General features: G+C 33.8%; 1 protein-coding gene across 1 annotated transcript in view; it reads right to left on the minus strand.

Moving 5' to 3' along the window:
- Positions 1 to 1,447: 1,447 nt before the first annotated feature.
- The window catches only part of LOC123711314 (speract receptor), a 50,222-nt gene continuing 31,345 nt past the window's right edge, over positions 1,448 to 20,324 (minus strand). The window contains exons 13-26 of the mRNA XM_045663830.1: positions 19,874 to 20,100; positions 16,161 to 16,265; positions 15,477 to 15,548; positions 15,204 to 15,375; positions 11,809 to 12,031; positions 10,852 to 10,986; positions 10,162 to 10,274; positions 6,473 to 6,624; positions 6,031 to 6,129; positions 5,465 to 5,609; positions 4,959 to 5,057; positions 4,096 to 4,360; positions 2,559 to 2,667; positions 1,448 to 2,025 (exon numbers count right to left, since the gene is read on the minus strand). Coding sequence (XP_045519786.1) covers positions 1,843 to 2,025; positions 2,559 to 2,667; positions 4,096 to 4,360; positions 4,959 to 5,057; positions 5,465 to 5,609; positions 6,031 to 6,129; positions 6,473 to 6,624; positions 10,162 to 10,274; positions 10,852 to 10,986; positions 11,809 to 12,031; positions 15,204 to 15,375; positions 15,477 to 15,548; positions 16,161 to 16,265; positions 19,874 to 20,100 — 2,099 coding nt within the window. The 3' untranslated portion in view covers positions 1,448 to 1,842. The remainder of the gene's footprint in view (positions 2,026 to 2,558; positions 2,668 to 4,095; positions 4,361 to 4,958; positions 5,058 to 5,464; positions 5,610 to 6,030; positions 6,130 to 6,472; positions 6,625 to 10,161; positions 10,275 to 10,851; positions 10,987 to 11,808; positions 12,032 to 15,203; positions 15,376 to 15,476; positions 15,549 to 16,160; positions 16,266 to 19,873; positions 20,101 to 20,324) is intronic.

Here is a 20,324-nt window from a genome sequence, read left to right on the forward strand (position 1 = left end):
CATTGTTTTAATACTGACGCCATCACAATCTTCTAAGAAACATTTTGAACAGATTGAAATTATATAAGTACATACAAATTTGTGCCTAGATATTGACTAGGGAATACGTAATCTATGGCCAATTACAGAAACGTCAGTCACATTAATTCATTTTTATTGGCTCCGTAACTTAATACTGTTTGACAATGACAATTCATGACAGTTACGTGATAGATGTTTGTGGTTCTGAATTTGAATCGGGTGTTTTTCATCCAAAATATATTTGATGATTAACAAAATTAAAAAAAAGGTTCAGGTATAAAGTAAATTGTCAACAATGTTGATCTACGCCGTTTGCCATATAACTGAAATGTGAGATGATACACTTGTGTAAAATAATAATTCACACAGGAGTGAATTAGCTTATCGTATCGTAACTTATTAGTCTTAAGTTAGGCTAGATCGTAATGTTCCATGATATCGTAGTGAAGACACATGTATAAAAAAAGGTTTGAATTATCTATTTATTTAAGAAATTAATATACATGTTGACGTTTGTGTAGTTGACCGTATTTAAAAAATACAATTATTTAAACTATAATAAAACTAAGCTGTCTCATTTATCATAACTCATTCTTAATTACTGTTCAATTAAATTGAAAAATACACAAACATAAAAGGTAACATTTATTAAAAAGATAATGAGATGGACACAGGCCACAGATTACGGCAATAAATGCATCATCGATTTTAGTAACGATTACTTTTACTATGACCACTTTATTATCTATGTCTACACGTTAGAACTAGTAGCCAAGTTTTCAGAATATATTTGAATAATATAATAAATTTCATTGTTAATAAGAAAGTATTTCTTGCTAGTATTATTTAATATTAACCGTTATTACAAATGGGCTAAATGTCTATTAGAACTGTATACATAGTATATAATAAACTTTTGTCATAGTTACAAGATTGATGAAAATAATAAAATTTGATTGAATCGAAATAATACCTAATAACAGCACTGGGAACCAAAATTTATGTTGACTTAATTTATTGAACTTTCCGAATATCTAGGTATTACGATAACTTAAACAATCGTTATCTTAAATATAGGCAATTATTACACATATCGTGCCATGATGATTAAAAACAATTATTATATGTTAAAAAAAGGTAAGAAATTCAAATATTCAACGTAACGGTCAAATCCCCGTTTTACGAGTAGGTACTTAAGGATTTTTTTATTATAAATATGTATGATTTGAATAATAAAATATATTTTAAGACTATGTGAATCGAGAGAATTTAAAACAAATAATGCAAAGATAAACTAATATATACTTCTAAAGTATACTAAATAGACAGATACAATCCTCATTATTACATAATTAATACGAAGAAATGGAAAAATCTGAAATAATTAGTTAAAATGAGATTGTTTTTTTGACAAATGACCTCAACGTAATTTATTTTTAATTTGTTTACACTTCTTAATATTCCAGCCAAACACATAAGCCTCAAAGAGTAAAAAAATCTTTGTTTGTTTTTTATGAATGAAACCCTAGTAGTTTTGTAAAATCTGCCTTATTTTTATATTGGGTTTTAACATTAATAAAAACAATTAAACACATAAAAAGATGCTTGCTACACTCAGACCCGTATTTCAATAGGGATCTCAAGTCCTATCCTCCATTTGCATTTTCAAATAGCCATGTCAAATTTCAGCTGTTGATAGCTGATGGAATTCGTGGGCCAAGGCTTTTATCGGCTGTAATTAATCATTAAAAGATAGGATTTGCTATTGATGTTACGAGGTAAACTGAAGAAAATCCACCCGGTATAATTGTTTCTACTATATTAAGCATCAGCGAGCAGTGGTAGAGCCGCGGGATCGTGTACGCCATTAACAATTAGTCGAATGTCACATTCTGGGACATGTTCAATTATGGGGCATGATACGCTGGTGTACTCCTGCCGAAGGCTTGGTGCCTCCAGGAGGTCTATCCGCGGGCTTGGAGCAACTCGGTTTTCGCCTATCACCTTAAATATACAAAACCACTGTATGAAGTCTACTTGCCAGAAGGCAATGCAAAATATTTTTTCTAATAGATTACAAAAGGGGGTAAATTTTGATCTACATCTATCTATTGTTCCCCAATCCCAAATAAATAATTTCTCGGCAACTTAGTTGTATCAGAGATTAACTTTACAGTGTATTTCAACTTAGAGAACCGTCTAAGTTCCATCAAATGCGGTCAAGTAGTTTGAGACACGGAGTATCCACGCAATGTTCACAGCTATCTGACATTTGTTGATTACTCTTATAACAAACTGTATATACCCTACAGTTTATCACAATACAGGATGCATATAGTATAACTATGTATGAATTATTCCTACTGTTGCATTTGTACCTATCACACATTGCCAACCAATTATTATGGTTTGATTCATTTTTTTTTTTACATTACAGTATTACAATATTATTGTAATAAATGTTGAAGCTTCAGTGGCCGGTCAACATGAGACCAATTTGTATATGTTAAAAATAAATAAAAAAATGTAATACTAACTTCCATGAGGTATTCGTCGCTCCGATGATGCATAACACTATCATTGTGAGATTCTAAGTGATTTCCCGAAGCAAATCTTAGTTTCTTTGGAGATTCTAAACTACAACATCTGAAAAATATAATCTATCGGAACTGGTTCTTCAAGTCATACACAAATTCTGTATAAAAAATATATTTAGTACACTTTATTGCACACACAAGGATGTAAAATAATAAAACGGGAAATGTCAGTACATATGTACCTACTTCACATAACCAAAATTCATTCATAACCAAGCATTCATTACGTAGAGTATCGGAATGGGGTAGACTTTTAACATAGTCCAATTTAACCCCAACAAGACACAAGTTTGCGCGTTTTCTGCTAAAAATAACTGCCGTTGTACTCCTCTCTTTGAAGTCACTTTCTGTAAGGCCTCAACTAACATCGGAATACTGGGCGTTGACATGTCGTATGACGTTCAGTTTCGCGGTCATTTGGAAGTGAAGGCTAAATTAGCCTCCAAAAAGCTTGGTGTGCTCAGCAAGGCGTGACGGTACTTCACTTTGGGCCGCCGCTTACAACTCTATAAAGCGCAAATTAGACCCATGTGAAGTACTGTTCTCACATCTGGGCGGGATATCTCCAGTACCAGCTCTTTCCGCTTGACCGTATTCAACGAAGAGCGATTCAAATCGTCAACGACCAGTCACTTTCCGTGCGGCTTGATCTCTTGGCGTTGCGTAGAGATGTGGATCTTCTACCGCATTTACCATGGAGAGTGTTATGAGGAGTTGTTCGGACAGCAGCAACTTGCAGCTGTCCGAACCAACCATGAGTATTTTATTCAGTAGGTTAAATGTCATAATAAAGTATTTTCCCTAGAAAATCTCTAATCAGCTATGGGATACAATGAAATGCCAATTGACAGGTCTATAAAACGCTGAAAGTGGAAATGGATGTGCTATACGCTCCGGAGGGATCCAGTCCATTAAGACCAGATCCAAAATGAAACGTGATCGCCCAAAACCGACCTGGCAGCGAAGTATCATTGCAGAGACGGAGGAAGCTGGAATTACGTGGTGTGAAATTAAGAGAGCTGTCCAGGACCTATCAGGCTGGTTTTCTATTTTGGAAGCCCTCTGCGTCGTTTGGAAGACATAAAACTTTAAGTTTACTTGACTTTAATCACGTTTAGGTATATATTTCATAATTTAATTAACATTGAAACACTAACTTCACGCTTTTAGGGAATTCTTAACCATGCACTACTACCAGCTGCTGTACATGATATTTGAGAATCAATTCGACTTAATATTTTTAACAGACTATACTTCGTTCTGTAACTTTGTATGCTGCTGGTCCTTAACGGGTACGCTTAAAAGCCCCTAAGTTGCACTGATGCAAAAATACCTGGCAGCCGGTTCCACAAAGAGGAGGGCGGCAGAAAGTGTCTTAAATTGTCTTTGTTGTGGAATGCCAAATACCGGTGATAAGGATGAATTTGGTGATCGTGCTACTCATTCCCCCGTTTTATAAAAAAATATATGGCTATACCTATGCAAGCCGCCAACTTGGTTTTTCCACCCCCGTGACTTCAGCGAGCTCCTATTTCGTGTATTGTCAACGATCGGTGTATCTTCCTTGTGAATGGCTCGTCGTCTCATCCGACTTGCAGCTGCCTCTGGGTCCTCACCACGCACCCAGTATGTCACCTGATCCCGTTTACCCTTCATAGAAACTATACCGCGCTCTTCCAAAATATAACCACCGAGCTGGTCCAGCAAGGCCTTACAAGCCGAGCTACAGTGGATTTTGAGGGCTGGAAAAAATACAAATATCCTGCCATATTAAAGGTAACGAATATGGTAATATGATCTTCTTGGCAACCTTGAGGTTCTCAAATATAAAACGAAACATACATGGAAGGCGAGAGATGTATCGCAGTCCCTATGGGAGTTACAAAACATCGGAACTGAGTCTACTGAATGGCTGATTCTTCTACTGACTGATTTCGTTTGGTTTATATTTGTCAAGACCTATCCGGGTTTATTTTACCCTATAACCATTTCAATGGCAAAAATTACGGCACACTTGACAATTTTTGTTATTAATCCAGACGAAGTTAGACATCCATTTTCTCATAAGTATATAGTATAGTTTCAGAAAAAAAAACAATCGCAAAATTACAATCGACTCAAGTGACGTCTTAACATATAAATAGGCCAGGCTTAGTAGGCCGTATATTAAACTGAAAAACTTTTCGATTTCGGTGAAGCTTTCAGCTCTGTCGCTAATATATTTTTATATCTCTTAAATATATTATATTAAATATTTTTTTAATATAATAGAAAATATTATTCCCTAGAAGAAAAACATCTAATACCTATATTTAATATTTAGTTTTATTTATTACTTACCAACGCCGGTGGATTCAAAACGGCTAGCTGTGTTTACTGTGTCACCAAATAGACAATAACGGGGCATTTTCAGTCCAACGACTCCTGCGCAGACAGGACCTGTGAATATTATTTTTAATTTGTCTTATATTTGTGAATGTATTTTCTGTGTTATTTTACATAATATTAGCGCAGGAAACTTTTTTCCAAAGGTGCCACCTTCAGAAGCTCCATAGAAGCTTTTTATAAACTAAATATTAACTTCCTTATTGACAAATTATCAAAAAATATCTATAAATATAATACAGTAAACAAGTATACTTATGAACGTCAAAAAGAAATTAAATTAATTGTAAATTTACAATTACTACCACTATTAAGACATTATCAGTCTTATAGCATCGTTCTAACTACCGTACTCATTTGTCTCTGTTTATCACAGTATAAACATAATTTGATAGAAAGAGACAAAAGAGGGTAATTAGATCAATTTAATTTTTGAGGTTATGTTTGTATACTGAACTTACCCGAGTGTATTCCAATTCTCAGGAGTAATCTCTGGTCGGGTCTATGACGTACACGAAACGCGCGTGTCGCAGAGAGCAAAGCCAGAGCCATGGAGGCTATTTCACCCGCATGAAGGATTCCGTTGCGTATCGGGAGCCCTGATACCTGATACAATGATGCCGTCAAAAGCATAACTTGTAAAAAACGTCGCCCAACTCAGTTCTTCTACCGTAACATGTTGTGAGATCCATGTCCACCAAATCGGTTAACTGAATTAACCTCTGTTTTAAGTTATGAGCTAACCTAACAACATCTTATACTGACCATATTTATAAATAAATAGATTGATTTAGCCAATGCATTTAAACACAATAATATATATATATACTAAAACTTATATGTGTGTGTGTTTTTCTTGTTACATTTATATATTGTATTAAATTAGATTAAGTTGAGCTTTTTAGCTCGACTCGAATTTTAATATAAAATTATATTGAAAATTGTTTAGACCAACAATCTAATTTAAAAAAAAGTAGCACCCTATAAATTATTACATATATAATTCAAGTACACATAACATACTTACAACCATATACGCATCTCCGATAGTTTCAACTTTGTAGACGTCAAAATTTTCTAATATCGAGTCAAAACATGTGTAGAGATCATTTAAAAAGTCGACCACCTAAAATAATAAAAAATTTAATAGATTTTTTAAAATTCGTATCGTCTAATTCTAACAAATTCTGTTTACGTTATGATAGAAAGAGACAGACGTGTAATTTTATAGAAAGTTTTCAAACACTGACTGACAGACAGAACAGTTTCTACTAATGGGATAATCACGCACTTAAAACTTGTCTGTATTCTTCAAATCTATCCAGGGCATTGAGATCCGCTGGATTGATAGAGGGAAAGATGTGCTTCTGCTGAAAGCAATTGGTGGGAACAGCACAGGACGGGGAGCGCTCGTTTCGATATTCGTATTCGTTTTTGATAACACTTTTTGTATCTAAGATCGAAGTTACCTGTAACGGAGTGCTCTCAGCAGACATGGCCGTGAAACCAACAATATCACTAAAGTATATGGTAACGGAATCATAGTTTTCGGGCAACACACGTCGCCCGCGCTTCAATTGTTCTGCAACTGGTGCTGGCAACATCTCCTCTAACAGCGCCTCTGAAAATACAAATCTATGCTGTCGTACTAATTCCATTGCATGTAATGCGTATTTAAATAAAACTTAAATTAACATCGTAGTCATCAAAAACAAAGGTCGACTTTATAAATAATGCAAAAAAAACACGATTTTCTTTTGTTTTTTTAACGGTAGATCACGATGTCGTGGAATTAGTTATCATTTATTCTTTTGTCTTGACAGATATGTCAAGCTAACCCATGCAAAAGTCAAATTATAATTAAAATCAGTTAAATTATTTATTGTCATGTTCTAGTGTACTTAAGTGTTAGTGTACTTTAATATTAAGTGCTAAACAGTGAATGGAAAAAAAATGGACACAAGAACAGAGTGTCTTCCCTTTAATAGAGACTATAAGTAGTGTTATTAGACACTTACTTATGATAACAATCCTTTTTAGTAAATCAGGCTTAAGTTACTTATTAGTTAGGCTAGATCGTAATGTTCTATGATGTCGTAGTAAAGACACATGTATGTAAAAAAAAATTCATGTTCTATGTCAGTATCTCAAAACTAATAATTTAAGAATCCCTTTACGTTATAGAAGCACCGTGACTTCAAAAATGCAACCACATTCCCCTTGAAAACATTACAGGGTAGTGTTCTGTGACCTCTGGGAAGATGACTAAGTAGTTTGATTGCCATGTGCTACCCACAGCCATGTTGGATTCCTATTATTATTCTATTGTATTGATAAACTTTTATTGCAATAACTAAACTACTCTTTTGTCTCCTATATATCTACTATATATTCTTCTGTGATAAAAAGATACAGATGGCTATGGGTAAAGCGGTGTAACGGAACATAGTTTTTATGGTTAAAAGAGTTCATCTTTACGTTATCTTCTTTTGTTTAAATAGCTTCTCAGATGTTAAAATTATGATTAACTAGCGTGAACCGCGATGATGATGAGGTTTACTAAGCCTACCTTTTTTGTAGCTACATACCAACGTAGCAATATGGAACATTTTGGTACACTACAAAAAACCTATAATGATTTTAGGTTTCTCCATGTAATTTTTCTTCTCATAAAAACCTTCCTCAGAGTTTAAACTGAGGAAGGTTAAAATTTAAGAATACGCAAATCTCGAATTGGTCCAGCCGTCTTCCAGTTTTGCGATTAGAATATATTTCATTTATGAATATAATTGTTGGATAGATTGATTGATTGAAATTTTTATAATTGGATACATAAATAATAAAATAACTAAACCCTAATAATTGCTTGGTACGTGATAGATGCATTTCCATAACCAAAAATAAAGGTAAGCAGTTCATGAGTGTTTTAAGGCGGACAGGAAAGGATGACATAGAGAAACGTAAAAAGGGCGCAATACAATCCACAAGGAAAGGGCGGGACATACTGGAAAAGATATAATGGAATTTAGGAAAGATATTATTACTATCTGGTAAAGTGTCTATATTACTTTAACATCCGAAAATATACGTCGAATGGATGTAATTCCCACGACACCGCAGTAACCAATCTACTTATTTGTAAAAACAGTTTATAGTTCCCGTTCCCAGTTCTACCATTGCTGTGGTGGTGCAACAAATCCAAGCTAACAAATTAACATTTAAAAATGTTATATTATAAAATGTGTTCATTTTAGAGAAATTATTTATTTATAAGTTCTAATAACAAGAAAACCTAGCAAAAATAAATAAAAAATGTAGTAAAGTTGAAAGATGTTCCGTTTTATGAGGTTTATTAGTCGTGAATCATTGAATATATTGGAACCGGGTGATTTGAGAATACTAAAACTTTATATCTAAAACATAAAAAGTTTTCACTGTCATTTACTAAAACTAATGCCATTGAGGTTCAAGAGAGAACTTCGTCAAACTTTATTAGACAAATATTCGATATTTTTCTGAGTCTTCTAAGGTTTAAGAAAATAAGTTCAGGCAGCTTAAGCGTAACACTTAAACTGAATAAATCTATGGAATTCATTATATTAATTTATTTTTTCATGTTTAATTATTTTGGTTTATTACGTACTTATGTTGTTTCTATAGTTGGGACAGAAGGCATACGAAGGGTGATATTGAACAATGTTTATCACCGCCTACAACATCGGGCAAGTCTATTACCAGCATTTTAATTTTTATGTAAAATCAACTCGTCAACTAAGGTTAATGAGCCTTAGTCAGTTGGATTTTAGTCGGACCTAGTGTTCAATTCTCGGGGAAAAAACTTTTACTTTTAACTTATTATTAGTTGCTCAGCAACTTAATTAGAAAACAATTACGTCAATAATGAAGTCGAAAAAAGGGTTTTAAATTTGGGTCGAGGTTTTTTTATATAAAAAATAAACTATATATGAATAGATAACATGATGATATGAACTAATGTGTTGTCTCAGCTGTTAAATGAATAATTATAAAATCAGTAACAGTTTGGTATCACAGGTCAATGGACCAAAGACAAATTCAAATCGAGTTTCCGATCGTGACCGAAAGTTGATCCGCTGTCATACGCGTAGTTATGGAAATAAGATTTAATGCGGGATTTGAATAACCTTGTAATAAGTTCGTCAAATTCGTGTATTTCAAACTAATCCACATAATTCCATCGATATAAAACTATGTAAGTATTAGCATATACATACATAGTTTATATGGCTTATGATATATACATATGGGGCTGTTAAAGTATTACGTAAGCATATTTGTTACAATTTATCCCCCCACCCCCTTCCCCTTGTCAGGAAAAGTAAGCAAAGCTCTAAAAAAATAATAGTATATAACCTTAGTATTTTTTTGTATCTTCTATCTTATAATCATCGGAAATGCATTTCGTTTTCAAGCACAGCTGAGTAATATGTGTAAAAAAGTAAATAATTACTATTGACGTAATCACCAAATAAGAAAATCAAAGACCGCCCTCACCCGCCCTATAGCGCTTACGTAATACTTGAACGGCCCTTATAATAAATTTAAAAACAAGTTTTTTTTTAGATTTTACAAATAAATTTATTTTGTAAAATTAATTAGTGAGATTGGCGCGTTGAAACAACAATTCAGTGGCGTGACCGTCGAGACCCTAAATGGGTCTTTGCCTCAGATGGCATCAGATTTTTTGATAATTTTTATTTTATAGACAAGCCTTGTGTCTGACACTGGTTTCCTCATGATTTTTGCCTTTACTACTGCTAATTGCGAAGTGCACAGCAATGTTTCGAAACAATCAGGAATGAGGGCCGCACGATGAAGCCGTAGGCCAACACTGCTCTTGAGCGTTGACCTCGTCGTAATTAATAACACTGTCTATAGTTTTCTGTTTTGCCTGTCAAAGACAGAGCTTGGTCACGTGACAAGGGGTTAAAAAGCTAGCCGAGTTTGAAATACTCATTTTTTAAAGATGATGTATGATTTAACATTTATAAAGAGGATTTTTGAGTGTACCGTAGCGTGTAATATTAAAAATAGACAAATGATTTTGTCTTATGCCCATGAGCAGTTTCTTTCACACAAGCAAAACGTAATTGTTAAGAAAATTGTGATTTTTCCTCACCTGTCTTCTTTTTCTCTTCCTGTAGCTGATCTGTTCTTTCGTCGACCAGTGCTTCTAAATTGTTAGCATATTTTTCCATCATAGCTATCATATTATCGAATATATTTGGTTTCCTGTAATAAAATTCAAATAAATCAACGCAAATTAATTATTTAAACGTATTACTGAAATTAATAAAAATTGGAATAATTATCGTATTATTCAAGGCCTCAAGTAGCTATTTAAGCTTGACTAAAGATTCCGTTACCATGGCTACCGTTTTTGACATGGAATTCTATTTTTTATTTAGGTAGGTTTAGCAAGTTAATAATGATAGCTAGCAGTTCATTGTATTGCGTATATTTATAGTAAGTACGCTCTACACTTATTTGTTTAAGTCTAAATTTTAGCTCAAATATATACGTATGTACACATGTATGTATAATGAATATCATATTAATTATTTATTCCCTTAGGATAGGATTCAGAAATGAATCTAAGGTTTAAGTATGACTCCCGTACGTCAAAATTGTATCGGATTTTGACATACGGCGGTCACAATTCGCGTTAAGTTTTTGAATCTGATCTTAATTTATTTTTGTCAAATTGATAATACACGAAAGAGAATGAAAAAGATATAGTAAGTTTAGTTGAAACGACGTGATTTCACAAATTGTAATAAATAAGGAAGTTAAACTACTTGGAACTCACATGCCCTTCCTTAACGGCCGTAATCTTGTACGTATTGCTTTAAAATCAGGACGAGTGCTTGCATCCTCCACCCAACATTCAGCACAGCATTCTCTCACGCAATCAAAACGATCTGCTAAAGCTTCTAGAGGTGGTCTGTAATGAGTATAAAGAAACTTGTTAGCCGTAAAAAAATTCTCGCTAATCCATTAAATGCTCAACCATTTACGTCAGAGATTAGCGTATATGGACAGATGCACGGAAAATAATATTTAAAAAATATTTTTGTGGTCTATTTTGTTTTTTAGCGATTTCAATCTTCTTCATTTTTTTAATGTACAGGTTTCTTCATTTATGTCTTATTTATATTTTATTTAATATTTCATTAATTTAATGATATTAACAAATTGATTTAGAATGCTTATTTTATTTAAAAGGGCTTACACTAATGCAATATATTTATAACTTTAATGTAACTTGACTATTAAACTAGTTTTCAGTATATACAGTAATCCCCCCTATACGCGGTAGACTCGGGCCGAGTTTTAGGAAATCGCGTCACGAGAATACTCCTAGTAGGTGTTCTCGTAAAACCGTTTGTGTGAACAATTCAAAAACTAGGAACACGTATTTATTAAATTTAATTTTTTAACACAATTGAAACGTGCAAAACTAATTATGCACTTGACAAATCATTATAAATTTCACAATACAGAAATATAACTTGTGGAAGCTCCGCGTTATAGGAGGGATTACTTACGTATGTATATGCAAATTTTATTATAACATCTCTCATAAGCGACCTGGTTAGTCACTTATTGGATCGGAAGGTAATATATGATAAGATAAAAATTACGTCAAAACGCTAATCGAATCAGATTTTTTTCGGAAACAACCCATCTTGAAAGTGTTAATATCTCCACAGACTTTTATATGTTAGTCGTAGGCATTTGTGAATGACATTTGACACATACCTACCTATAAGGCGCAGGGTAGGGATGCGCTAAACGACGTAATAACGAGGGCGGGGATGGAGCTCCCGGGCCAAAGGGACCCCGACGAGTGTGAAGTTCGTACAGGAGTAATGCAAACGAATAAACGTCAGACGCCGGTGAACCGCACCTAACTTCAAGTGACGTTGGGAAGGAGTCCTTTCCCCATCCCACTGAACGTAGCAGCTCTGGAGATAGGTAGACTAGACCTAAAAACAATCGTAGGTTAAAATTATATGTCGAATTCTAAACTTCCTCTTTCAAGTTTCTTGAAGGAGGTTTCCTATTATTTAGCAACATAATTAAAAAAAACATTACGAATCTGTACATTTTTTTGGAAGCAATAATAATCTAGATTTGTTACAATTTCTATTTTTGATAGGTCGAAAAATAAATAAATGTTTAGTGTCTAAAGTAGAAGTCAACATTCGTCCTAATAGAAGGGGAGCCCAAGCGGGGATTTCAGGATTTACTACAGCATGGCAGATTAATATGCAGGGGATACCGTGTACCCAGAGAAGTACCTCCACCGAATATGATATATATGGCCGTCCGTCAAGAATAGTGGATCTTATTCAACCCTCACGAGCGACCTCTCCCATACAAACAATCAGATTACCAATCGTACATTAGTAAAAATACGTAGGACATGGATGCTGTCAATATCTGACGCGCTCGAGTATGTCCATGGCACAGTTTTTTTTACATGTTTGTAACTATAGCCGCTCCCTCCACCGATGAAAAGGTATACATTATATATATAAAAAATCTTCTTTTTATCTAATCTTCACAACTCAATAGGTCTCTACGACGCTTTGAGTAAATCCCCATTTAGCATCGTGGGCTTCACTACTAAGATCAAAACTTCTAGATCGAATAAGAATTTTTTTTTTCGAACCAGAAATTCTCGAGGTAAGCGCATTTGGTTTAAACAGACATACTAGTAGAATATTATGTACCTAAATAACTAATCACTATTCATACATTGCAATATTTATATTTTACATTGAAATACATGTGCATATTTTATACACCCTCGTTTTTGGGGGCAAAACCAACCCTTCAGTTTCGGAGGGGATGGTTAGTGACGAAAACAGAAATCACGGAACGACACAATCAAAGTGAAAAATAGATATGTTAATAGTGTAATTCGTTAGACGAATACACGGACGAAAAATACTTCCGAAATAAATTTTATGTTAGAACGGATCTTAAAAAGTAAAAAAAAAACAGTGGCGCTGCAACTTTTTTTTCGGTCTGGGCTTCAGATTTCTGTATCTGTTTCGTGTGTCATTTTTCGGTCTAAGGCATCCTAGTTTCCTCACGTTGTTGTTTTTTTGCAGGCGAGTCTTAAATGTGCCCATTGACTTTCACATCGGCCAATTCACCCTGATTTGTTAAGATTAGGGAGGTTAGGTACAATCCTTGTAGGGATGGGTCAGCTTCTCTTCCCTTTTTTTGGACGCATGAACCCTGTTCACCCACTCCAGCGTCTGCGTGATCAGGATTATGCGCCTTGTTGCACGGTGCAACAGACGCGGATGGGCTGCGGGATCGACCTTCCTGGCCCCCTCTTCCTCTACTTTAGGGTGCATTATTACAGCTTCGCAGATCTCTGGAGGATGACGAGGAAGTGCCTTCACTATCCGTGCTTGTAACTGCTACACTCACAATCTTATCGAGAGTAGAGGAGTAGTAGTAGGAGTAGAGGTCTCATTCCACCTCCCATGCTAGGCAATCCTTTGGAGCGCGCCATCAACAATACTAGCGTCACAATGGTGGCAGGTTGATGCCTCGTTACGCCCGACTACCTTGTGTAAATTGCTACCGTAACTGTTGCCGTGTCCGGTCAGTTTCTATATGAGCCGGTAGCTGAGGCGGTCCCACCGCCTGCTCATCCACTTTTCAATCTGAGGTCTGAACGCGTTGATGGTGGACGCGCGCTAAAGTTACTGGACTAGCACTGTACACATGTAACTAAAAATTTTCAATAATGTTTTATTTACCGAATGTACACAGACGTTACAAACTGTTCCAAACTAATACACAAGAAGATATGAAAAGAAAGGCAAAAGCTCAGTTGGACTAAATAGATCGTCTAAAATCCGAAAAATGCCGTTTCTTCTTTAGTCTTCTAAAAGATTCTTCTCTAGTCTATAGAAATCATGACGACAAAGAAGAATTCTCTTTTTGTTTGACAGGCGAGACATGTTTAAATCGTAACATTACTTTTGTATCACTATACTTAAAAACTACTACAGACCTTAGTAATATCAAAGACAATTAAACCATATTGTCTTTGGTAATAGGGATAATGGAATCATAACCTATATGCTATAAATATGAGCACTTGATTTATCCGAAATCCATTCGCGCAAGATGTCGATGGATGCGAAATTTTATAACCGCATTTTATATCTTACAAGTATGATGTTTCTATATTGAAGAATCGTAAAAACAGCTCCATAAAAACAGTGTATTAAGATTTATTATAATTTATTTTATGTTTTCGATGCGGTATGTAAACTTTGGCATAAAATAAAAGATTTATTGGTTGACATGATCTGATTTTGCAAATAGATCAATTTTTTATATAATATTGTTTCTGTGAATCATCCTTGTTGCTTGCTGTTTGATGACTTTCGATTTGTTTTTTGTTTATTATGTCTTCAAATTTCATGTCGATTAATACTATATAGTCAGGTAAATTTCAACTTAGGGAACAATCGAAGATTTATGGAAATTGGATAAGTAATTATCGACGTGTTTATGTTTTGTTCTATTTGGTCCGCTGATGGTAAGCATTTGTTACTTAATCTACGTTTCCATATGTCATGGGGAAAGGGTTGCCGTCCTTTACCATTTCCTCGTAAAACAAAACAAGAGTGGAAGAGAGTTAGTTTTTTACAAATTCTTCTCGCCCGCTCTACGCCCTTGATTTGGGAGCTGAATAAATATTGATGTTCATAATTTTCTATGATTAAATAAATAAGGTTTGAGTTATGGGTAGGTATGTATTTTCGGGAAATTTTTCATGCTAAAAACTTTTACATACACGAAGTCCTGGGAACCAACTACTTTAGTATAAAATTTTAAATGGGTGGGTTTTTCGCTGCAAAATGCTGCGGTTTAATTTTGACTGATTAGTAAATATGTCCAGTAGATGGATTGTCTGGCCCCCTTGTCTCAATAAATTCTTTTACATTAATTACGAAATTAACAAGTAAATTTGAACATCACCAAATATATCTTCCACCTCTCTTAGCCTCACTCTTTAGTTTCTTAAGTTGTAATAAGTTATTGATAATTTGTATTAATTTTGAATTTCGTTTATGTATATGTATGCATTTTTAACATTAAATAAATATATAAAATGCTTACATTCTATGTGAGATCTAAGAGCTGTAGGATCAGAGGGAGGCAGCTCCCCGCGGCGGAACTCCCGGAGGCCGAAGTCTGCGAGTTTGACCACCCATCGCGCGTCCACGAGGCAGTTTGAAGGTCGCAAGGACCCGTGGTACTGTAGCGGGGACTCGTGTATGAAGATCATACCCTGGAATATGTAACCTTTATTGTTTGGCTTGTAAATTATTAGAGAATATTAATATTTGAAGTTTGACATTAAAACAATGTATACAAATAAAAATTCTGTACCCGTATAATGTCTCCGACAAGCGATGCAATAAACATATTATCCAATTTAATGTCTTCATTCTCTAAAATATCCTGAAAAAAGGATATAGGGTTTAAAATACTGAAACATATATGAAGATTATTTACATAACATTTCATGTGCTCTACAGCCGCAGTCACCAAGTGACAGAAATAATGTACCAGTCAATACTCTAAGAGCAGTGTTTCAACATGGGGCCCACACCCTACAGGGGGCAAACACAGCTCTAGGCTTTGAATAATTACAAAATTATATATATGTCGTGTTTTATTAAATTACTATTGTATGTGAATAAATTATAATACACTTCGAAATTAATTTTCTTTGATTTCTCCTTTGACTATTGTAAAATATTTTCAAATAGAAGATTATAACAATATTAAGTAGACTATTTATTTCAAATATGATAGACACAGTAAAATTGTTTGCCGAAAGGAAAAAAATATTACAGCACTTATTACCTAAAAGTTTCTACGTACATTTAGAAAATCTATAAAAACAGGCTTTATCTAATCTCGTAACGTGTAACGTCAAAACAATTCGATAACGATGTTACACACAGAATTGAAAGGTGGAAATAATAGACTACATATCTATAGAATACCTCCTAGAGTTCCGCTACGATTTTATCCAGCAATTTTGAACAACTATTCCTACAGACTTACCTTCAGGCTGCCTCTAGTACAGTATTCGGAGAGAGCGCATACATTAGGCGGCTCGATACACGCGCCAACAAACCCATTCACATTGTCATGTTGCAAATCCCGCATCTGCGACAATGAGATATTAATGATGCCTTAAAGGAAAACAGCGTGGGATTTCGCACGATAACGGATGTTTCGTTCTCAGAAACCCAATTCTGAATGCAATTCTGTGTAATTTACAAAATTTATTTCCGAACGTGATTTGGGCCGTACTTTTTACCGTACCATTCGTAAATTATATGTGATGTGTAAAAAGCTTATTAATTTCTACATTAGCAACTCGTTCTCTGCAGAATATCAGTTTTTAATTATCACCAAGAAAGGGGGTCTTTGATTTTGTTATTTGGTGATTACGTCAATAGTTATTATTTACATTTTTACTAATATTGTCGGTGCTTGGAAAGGCGTGGGGAGGGGGATAAATTGCAGTAAGTCTGCTTACGTAATACTTGAACGCGAATCATTTAAGTTTTAAGTAAAATATATTTTTTAATATTAAAAATTATGTATTTTACACAAGTCAAAAGTTTGGGAAGCACTGCTCTGGAGTCTAGGCTTTGATTAATCAACTACATGTATACAATGAACATTTCATTCGTAAATTATACGTGATATGCAAAGAAGTTTTTTGTACATTGGCAACTCTTCTCTTTCCCGTTCTTCTATTGTAATGATTTTCAGTACGTCACCATTCAGCACTCATGAATAATCACTGCCTAATTCATAAAATACTCTCACAGGATGGTATTGAATGAATTTGTATTTCGTTAGACAAAAATACGTGTTTAAGCTATTAGACTCTTTACAAACACTTATAGCCGCTATTATTTTATTTGAAGCTCACCATTGTACGTTTCAGGTTATTTATCACCTTCCCACATAAGCAGCACGATTAACGTAATATATTATATACTTATCTACACGTTAATAGCTATTTATTGTACAGCCTATAGATAATTTGACAGATTGCAAATGAACCCGGATATCGAAAAACAAAGAGAATACTTTGCCTTGTTTATAATATAGTAATTTATGAAATTTTTTGCAACCAAGTTTTTTGCGGATGGAAATCTAGTTAACAAGTCAAAAGGAAGAGACTAGCTGCTGACACACACAGACCTCCTTGTGTGATTGCACTTATGTATAATAGAGATTTTTTTAGTATTCAAAGTAATGGTTTTTGTGAACAAATATGTTATTGAAACTTTATTATTATTTGATCGATCAACAGTATCCTTAATTGATTACTGACGGTCTAAGGAATATTTTACATACATTAAAAGTAAATTTTCTACTTTTCCTTCTTGTATTTTTGTGGACTAAGTACATTTTGGAAAAGAGCTCTTAGATTTCTGTGAATATGAATTTTATTATACTATTTATAATAAAATTTAATTAATTAATTTAACTTAGTCCAGAAAAACACAAAAAGGAAAAGTAGAAAATGTACTTTTTCAAGAAACACTGATAAAAAATATTCATTTATTTATTTATTTATACTTTGTTACTATAATATACAAAATTATACATATAAAAAAACAAAAAAGCACATACATTACTTAATAACACATAGCTTCAATCCGTTTAAAAAGTGTTTCTTAATGTGTAAAAGCTATCTTAACAAAAGACAATACTAGGTTACATAAGTCATTAGGCAACGGGCGGCCTTATCGCTAACGAGCGATTTCTTCCAGGCAACCCTAATATGGGTGAATAAAGAAAAAGAAACACCCACAGTGGGTAACACAAGTGCATAATTAATTAACAAAAAATCTCAAAATAACAGGTAACTAAAATTAAATAAAGTAAAATCTAAAAAATAAAATAAATAATATGGATTATGTAGTGAATTATACTTAGTTATTGATTGTTATACTTGTGTACTTTGCTCTACGAACATATTTTATGTAAAAATGATTAACTGTTAACTGTTAAGTCGGGACTTACAGACTGTTTATTATTATTATTAACATTTATTCATTCTCGCTAAATTTACTTTTTGAACTAAAAAATATCATTCTTTTCTCAGTTTTTCCATGCAGGATTTATGTATATCTGTATGTTTAGATTAGTCGCTCTCTCGTCCAAGAAGCTTTCATAATAGAGATAAACAATTCTCGGCTTACGTCTAATTCTCATGAATCGCTAGCTTCATATGTTATTTTAACATCTGTAAAACATAGTTATTTTATTTGATACTTGGCTTCGTGTATTTTGAAGAAAAATAATTTTGCGACCTCGAATAAGCTAACATTTCTCAGCTCACTTTTACAATGATGTAAACTGATAAAAATTTGTAGTTTTGGATTTTATCGTGTATAAACAGGACGGACGCGAGGGTCTTCACTATAATTATTAAGATTTATTTGTTACCATACACTTTGTTGAGTATATGATATATTTTGATTCTTCTCGTCTATGTATTAGTCTATTAGTGTTTGGTTTTCGAAGAAAAAACAAACCAAGCGGCTTTTTTCATAAAACTAAACTAGAATATAGTTAAAAATTTCCTCAGTCACATGACATAGAAATGTATGGAAATAATTAATGAAATGCTGATTAACAGACGTTTGTAATTGTTCGTTGATTGAACTGGCTAAAGGTCTTTATTCAGATCTTGTTCACGTGCAGCTTATTTTGTTAAAAATAATAAGAGATAAATCGTTTCTGCAAAATGACCAAAAATGTTTACTTTGCGAGGTATATTTAAGAATTAATTGTAACCTTTGAAATATCTTTCTTATAGCGGATGTTTGGATTATTTTTCATTCCTCTTATTGAACCAGGTTGATCTGAGAAAATACCGTCTATAAAGGAAAATTAATGTCTGTGAAATAAATCCCATTTTCTGAGAAAATCCACCTATCGTATGAGAGATCTATGAACCTTAAAAGGGAATTGAGCTACTTTGAACAAGGATCACGGTAAGTGTAACAATATTTATAAAATATTACATTAGAGTTTTTACGGTGAGGAACGTATATAAAAAAAAATTACGTCGAAGCAATGGCATTACTGTCATTTCATGTCTCAGAGCTTATAATCAATGAAAGTCAAATCAATTAATACGTGTGATTTTCCAATTTTCATAGATCTATTAAACTATGAAATTATATTACTAGATAAATTAACGAGTATTCAATAGTCCTAGTATTACTTTTAAAAGTAATATAATGACAGTGGTAGTTGACAGTAACGTCATTGCTACATATGTTATTATTTATTAACCCTATATTGTCTTTTTTATAATATGTTTAATTGTGTTTATTTCATAATAAATAAAACATTTTCCTAGTATATAGATGTATGTTTTTTATGTAATAGGAGTCAAACGGGCAGGAGGCTCACCCGATGTTAAGTGATACCGCCGCCCATGGACACTCACATCGCCAGAAGGCTCGCAAGTGCGTTGCCGGTTTTCTTGAAGGTCCCTAAGTCGGATTGGTTCGGAAATACTACTGTGGGCAGCTGGTTCCACATAGTGGTGGTGCTTGGCAAAAACTGCCTTAGAAAACGCTCAGTTGTGAAACGACAGACGTCGAGATGATACGGATAAAATGTATGTAGAAGATTCTTGTCGGAAATGAATTTTCTAGCGGTCTACCTTCTATCAGTTTTAAAGCAAATAATTGTTTATGTTAAAACAACGTAAAATAATTTTTAAAACAGCTTACAATTTTAAGTTCCTTCTTGATTTCCCGGTTAATATCGATATGATGTCGTCTCACGCGCTTCACTGCCAACAATCGTCCACGGTAAAAAGCGACTTGGGTAAAGATGGCTGAGTACCGGAAGTCCAAATCTGGGTTAGAGCTGAGAGAGACTTGGCTTGACCGAGCCGCCCCTGTGCTGCCCTTCTCGCATATCGCGTTACTTGAATTCGTATTCAAGCCAGTGCTATCTTGCTGGAAAAAATCAGCTCTGATCAACTAGCTCTGTTTTTGTTTATTTATGAGTAAATGTCAGGTATACATTGTAATGTATATGATAGGAACGCTATTATGTAAAACCGATATCAATGATGAGTTGATAAGCATTAGCATAGCCACACAATGCCCTTAAAAACAAAATAACAAAACCCTATTTTCATGTACATTATTACCTATAATAAACCTTTAAATATAC

This window comes from Pieris brassicae, chromosome 6, assembly GCF_905147105.1.
Source record: "Pieris brassicae chromosome 6, ilPieBrab1.1, whole genome shotgun sequence".
NCBI classification, from domain to species: domain Eukaryota; kingdom Metazoa; phylum Arthropoda; class Insecta; order Lepidoptera; family Pieridae; genus Pieris; species Pieris brassicae.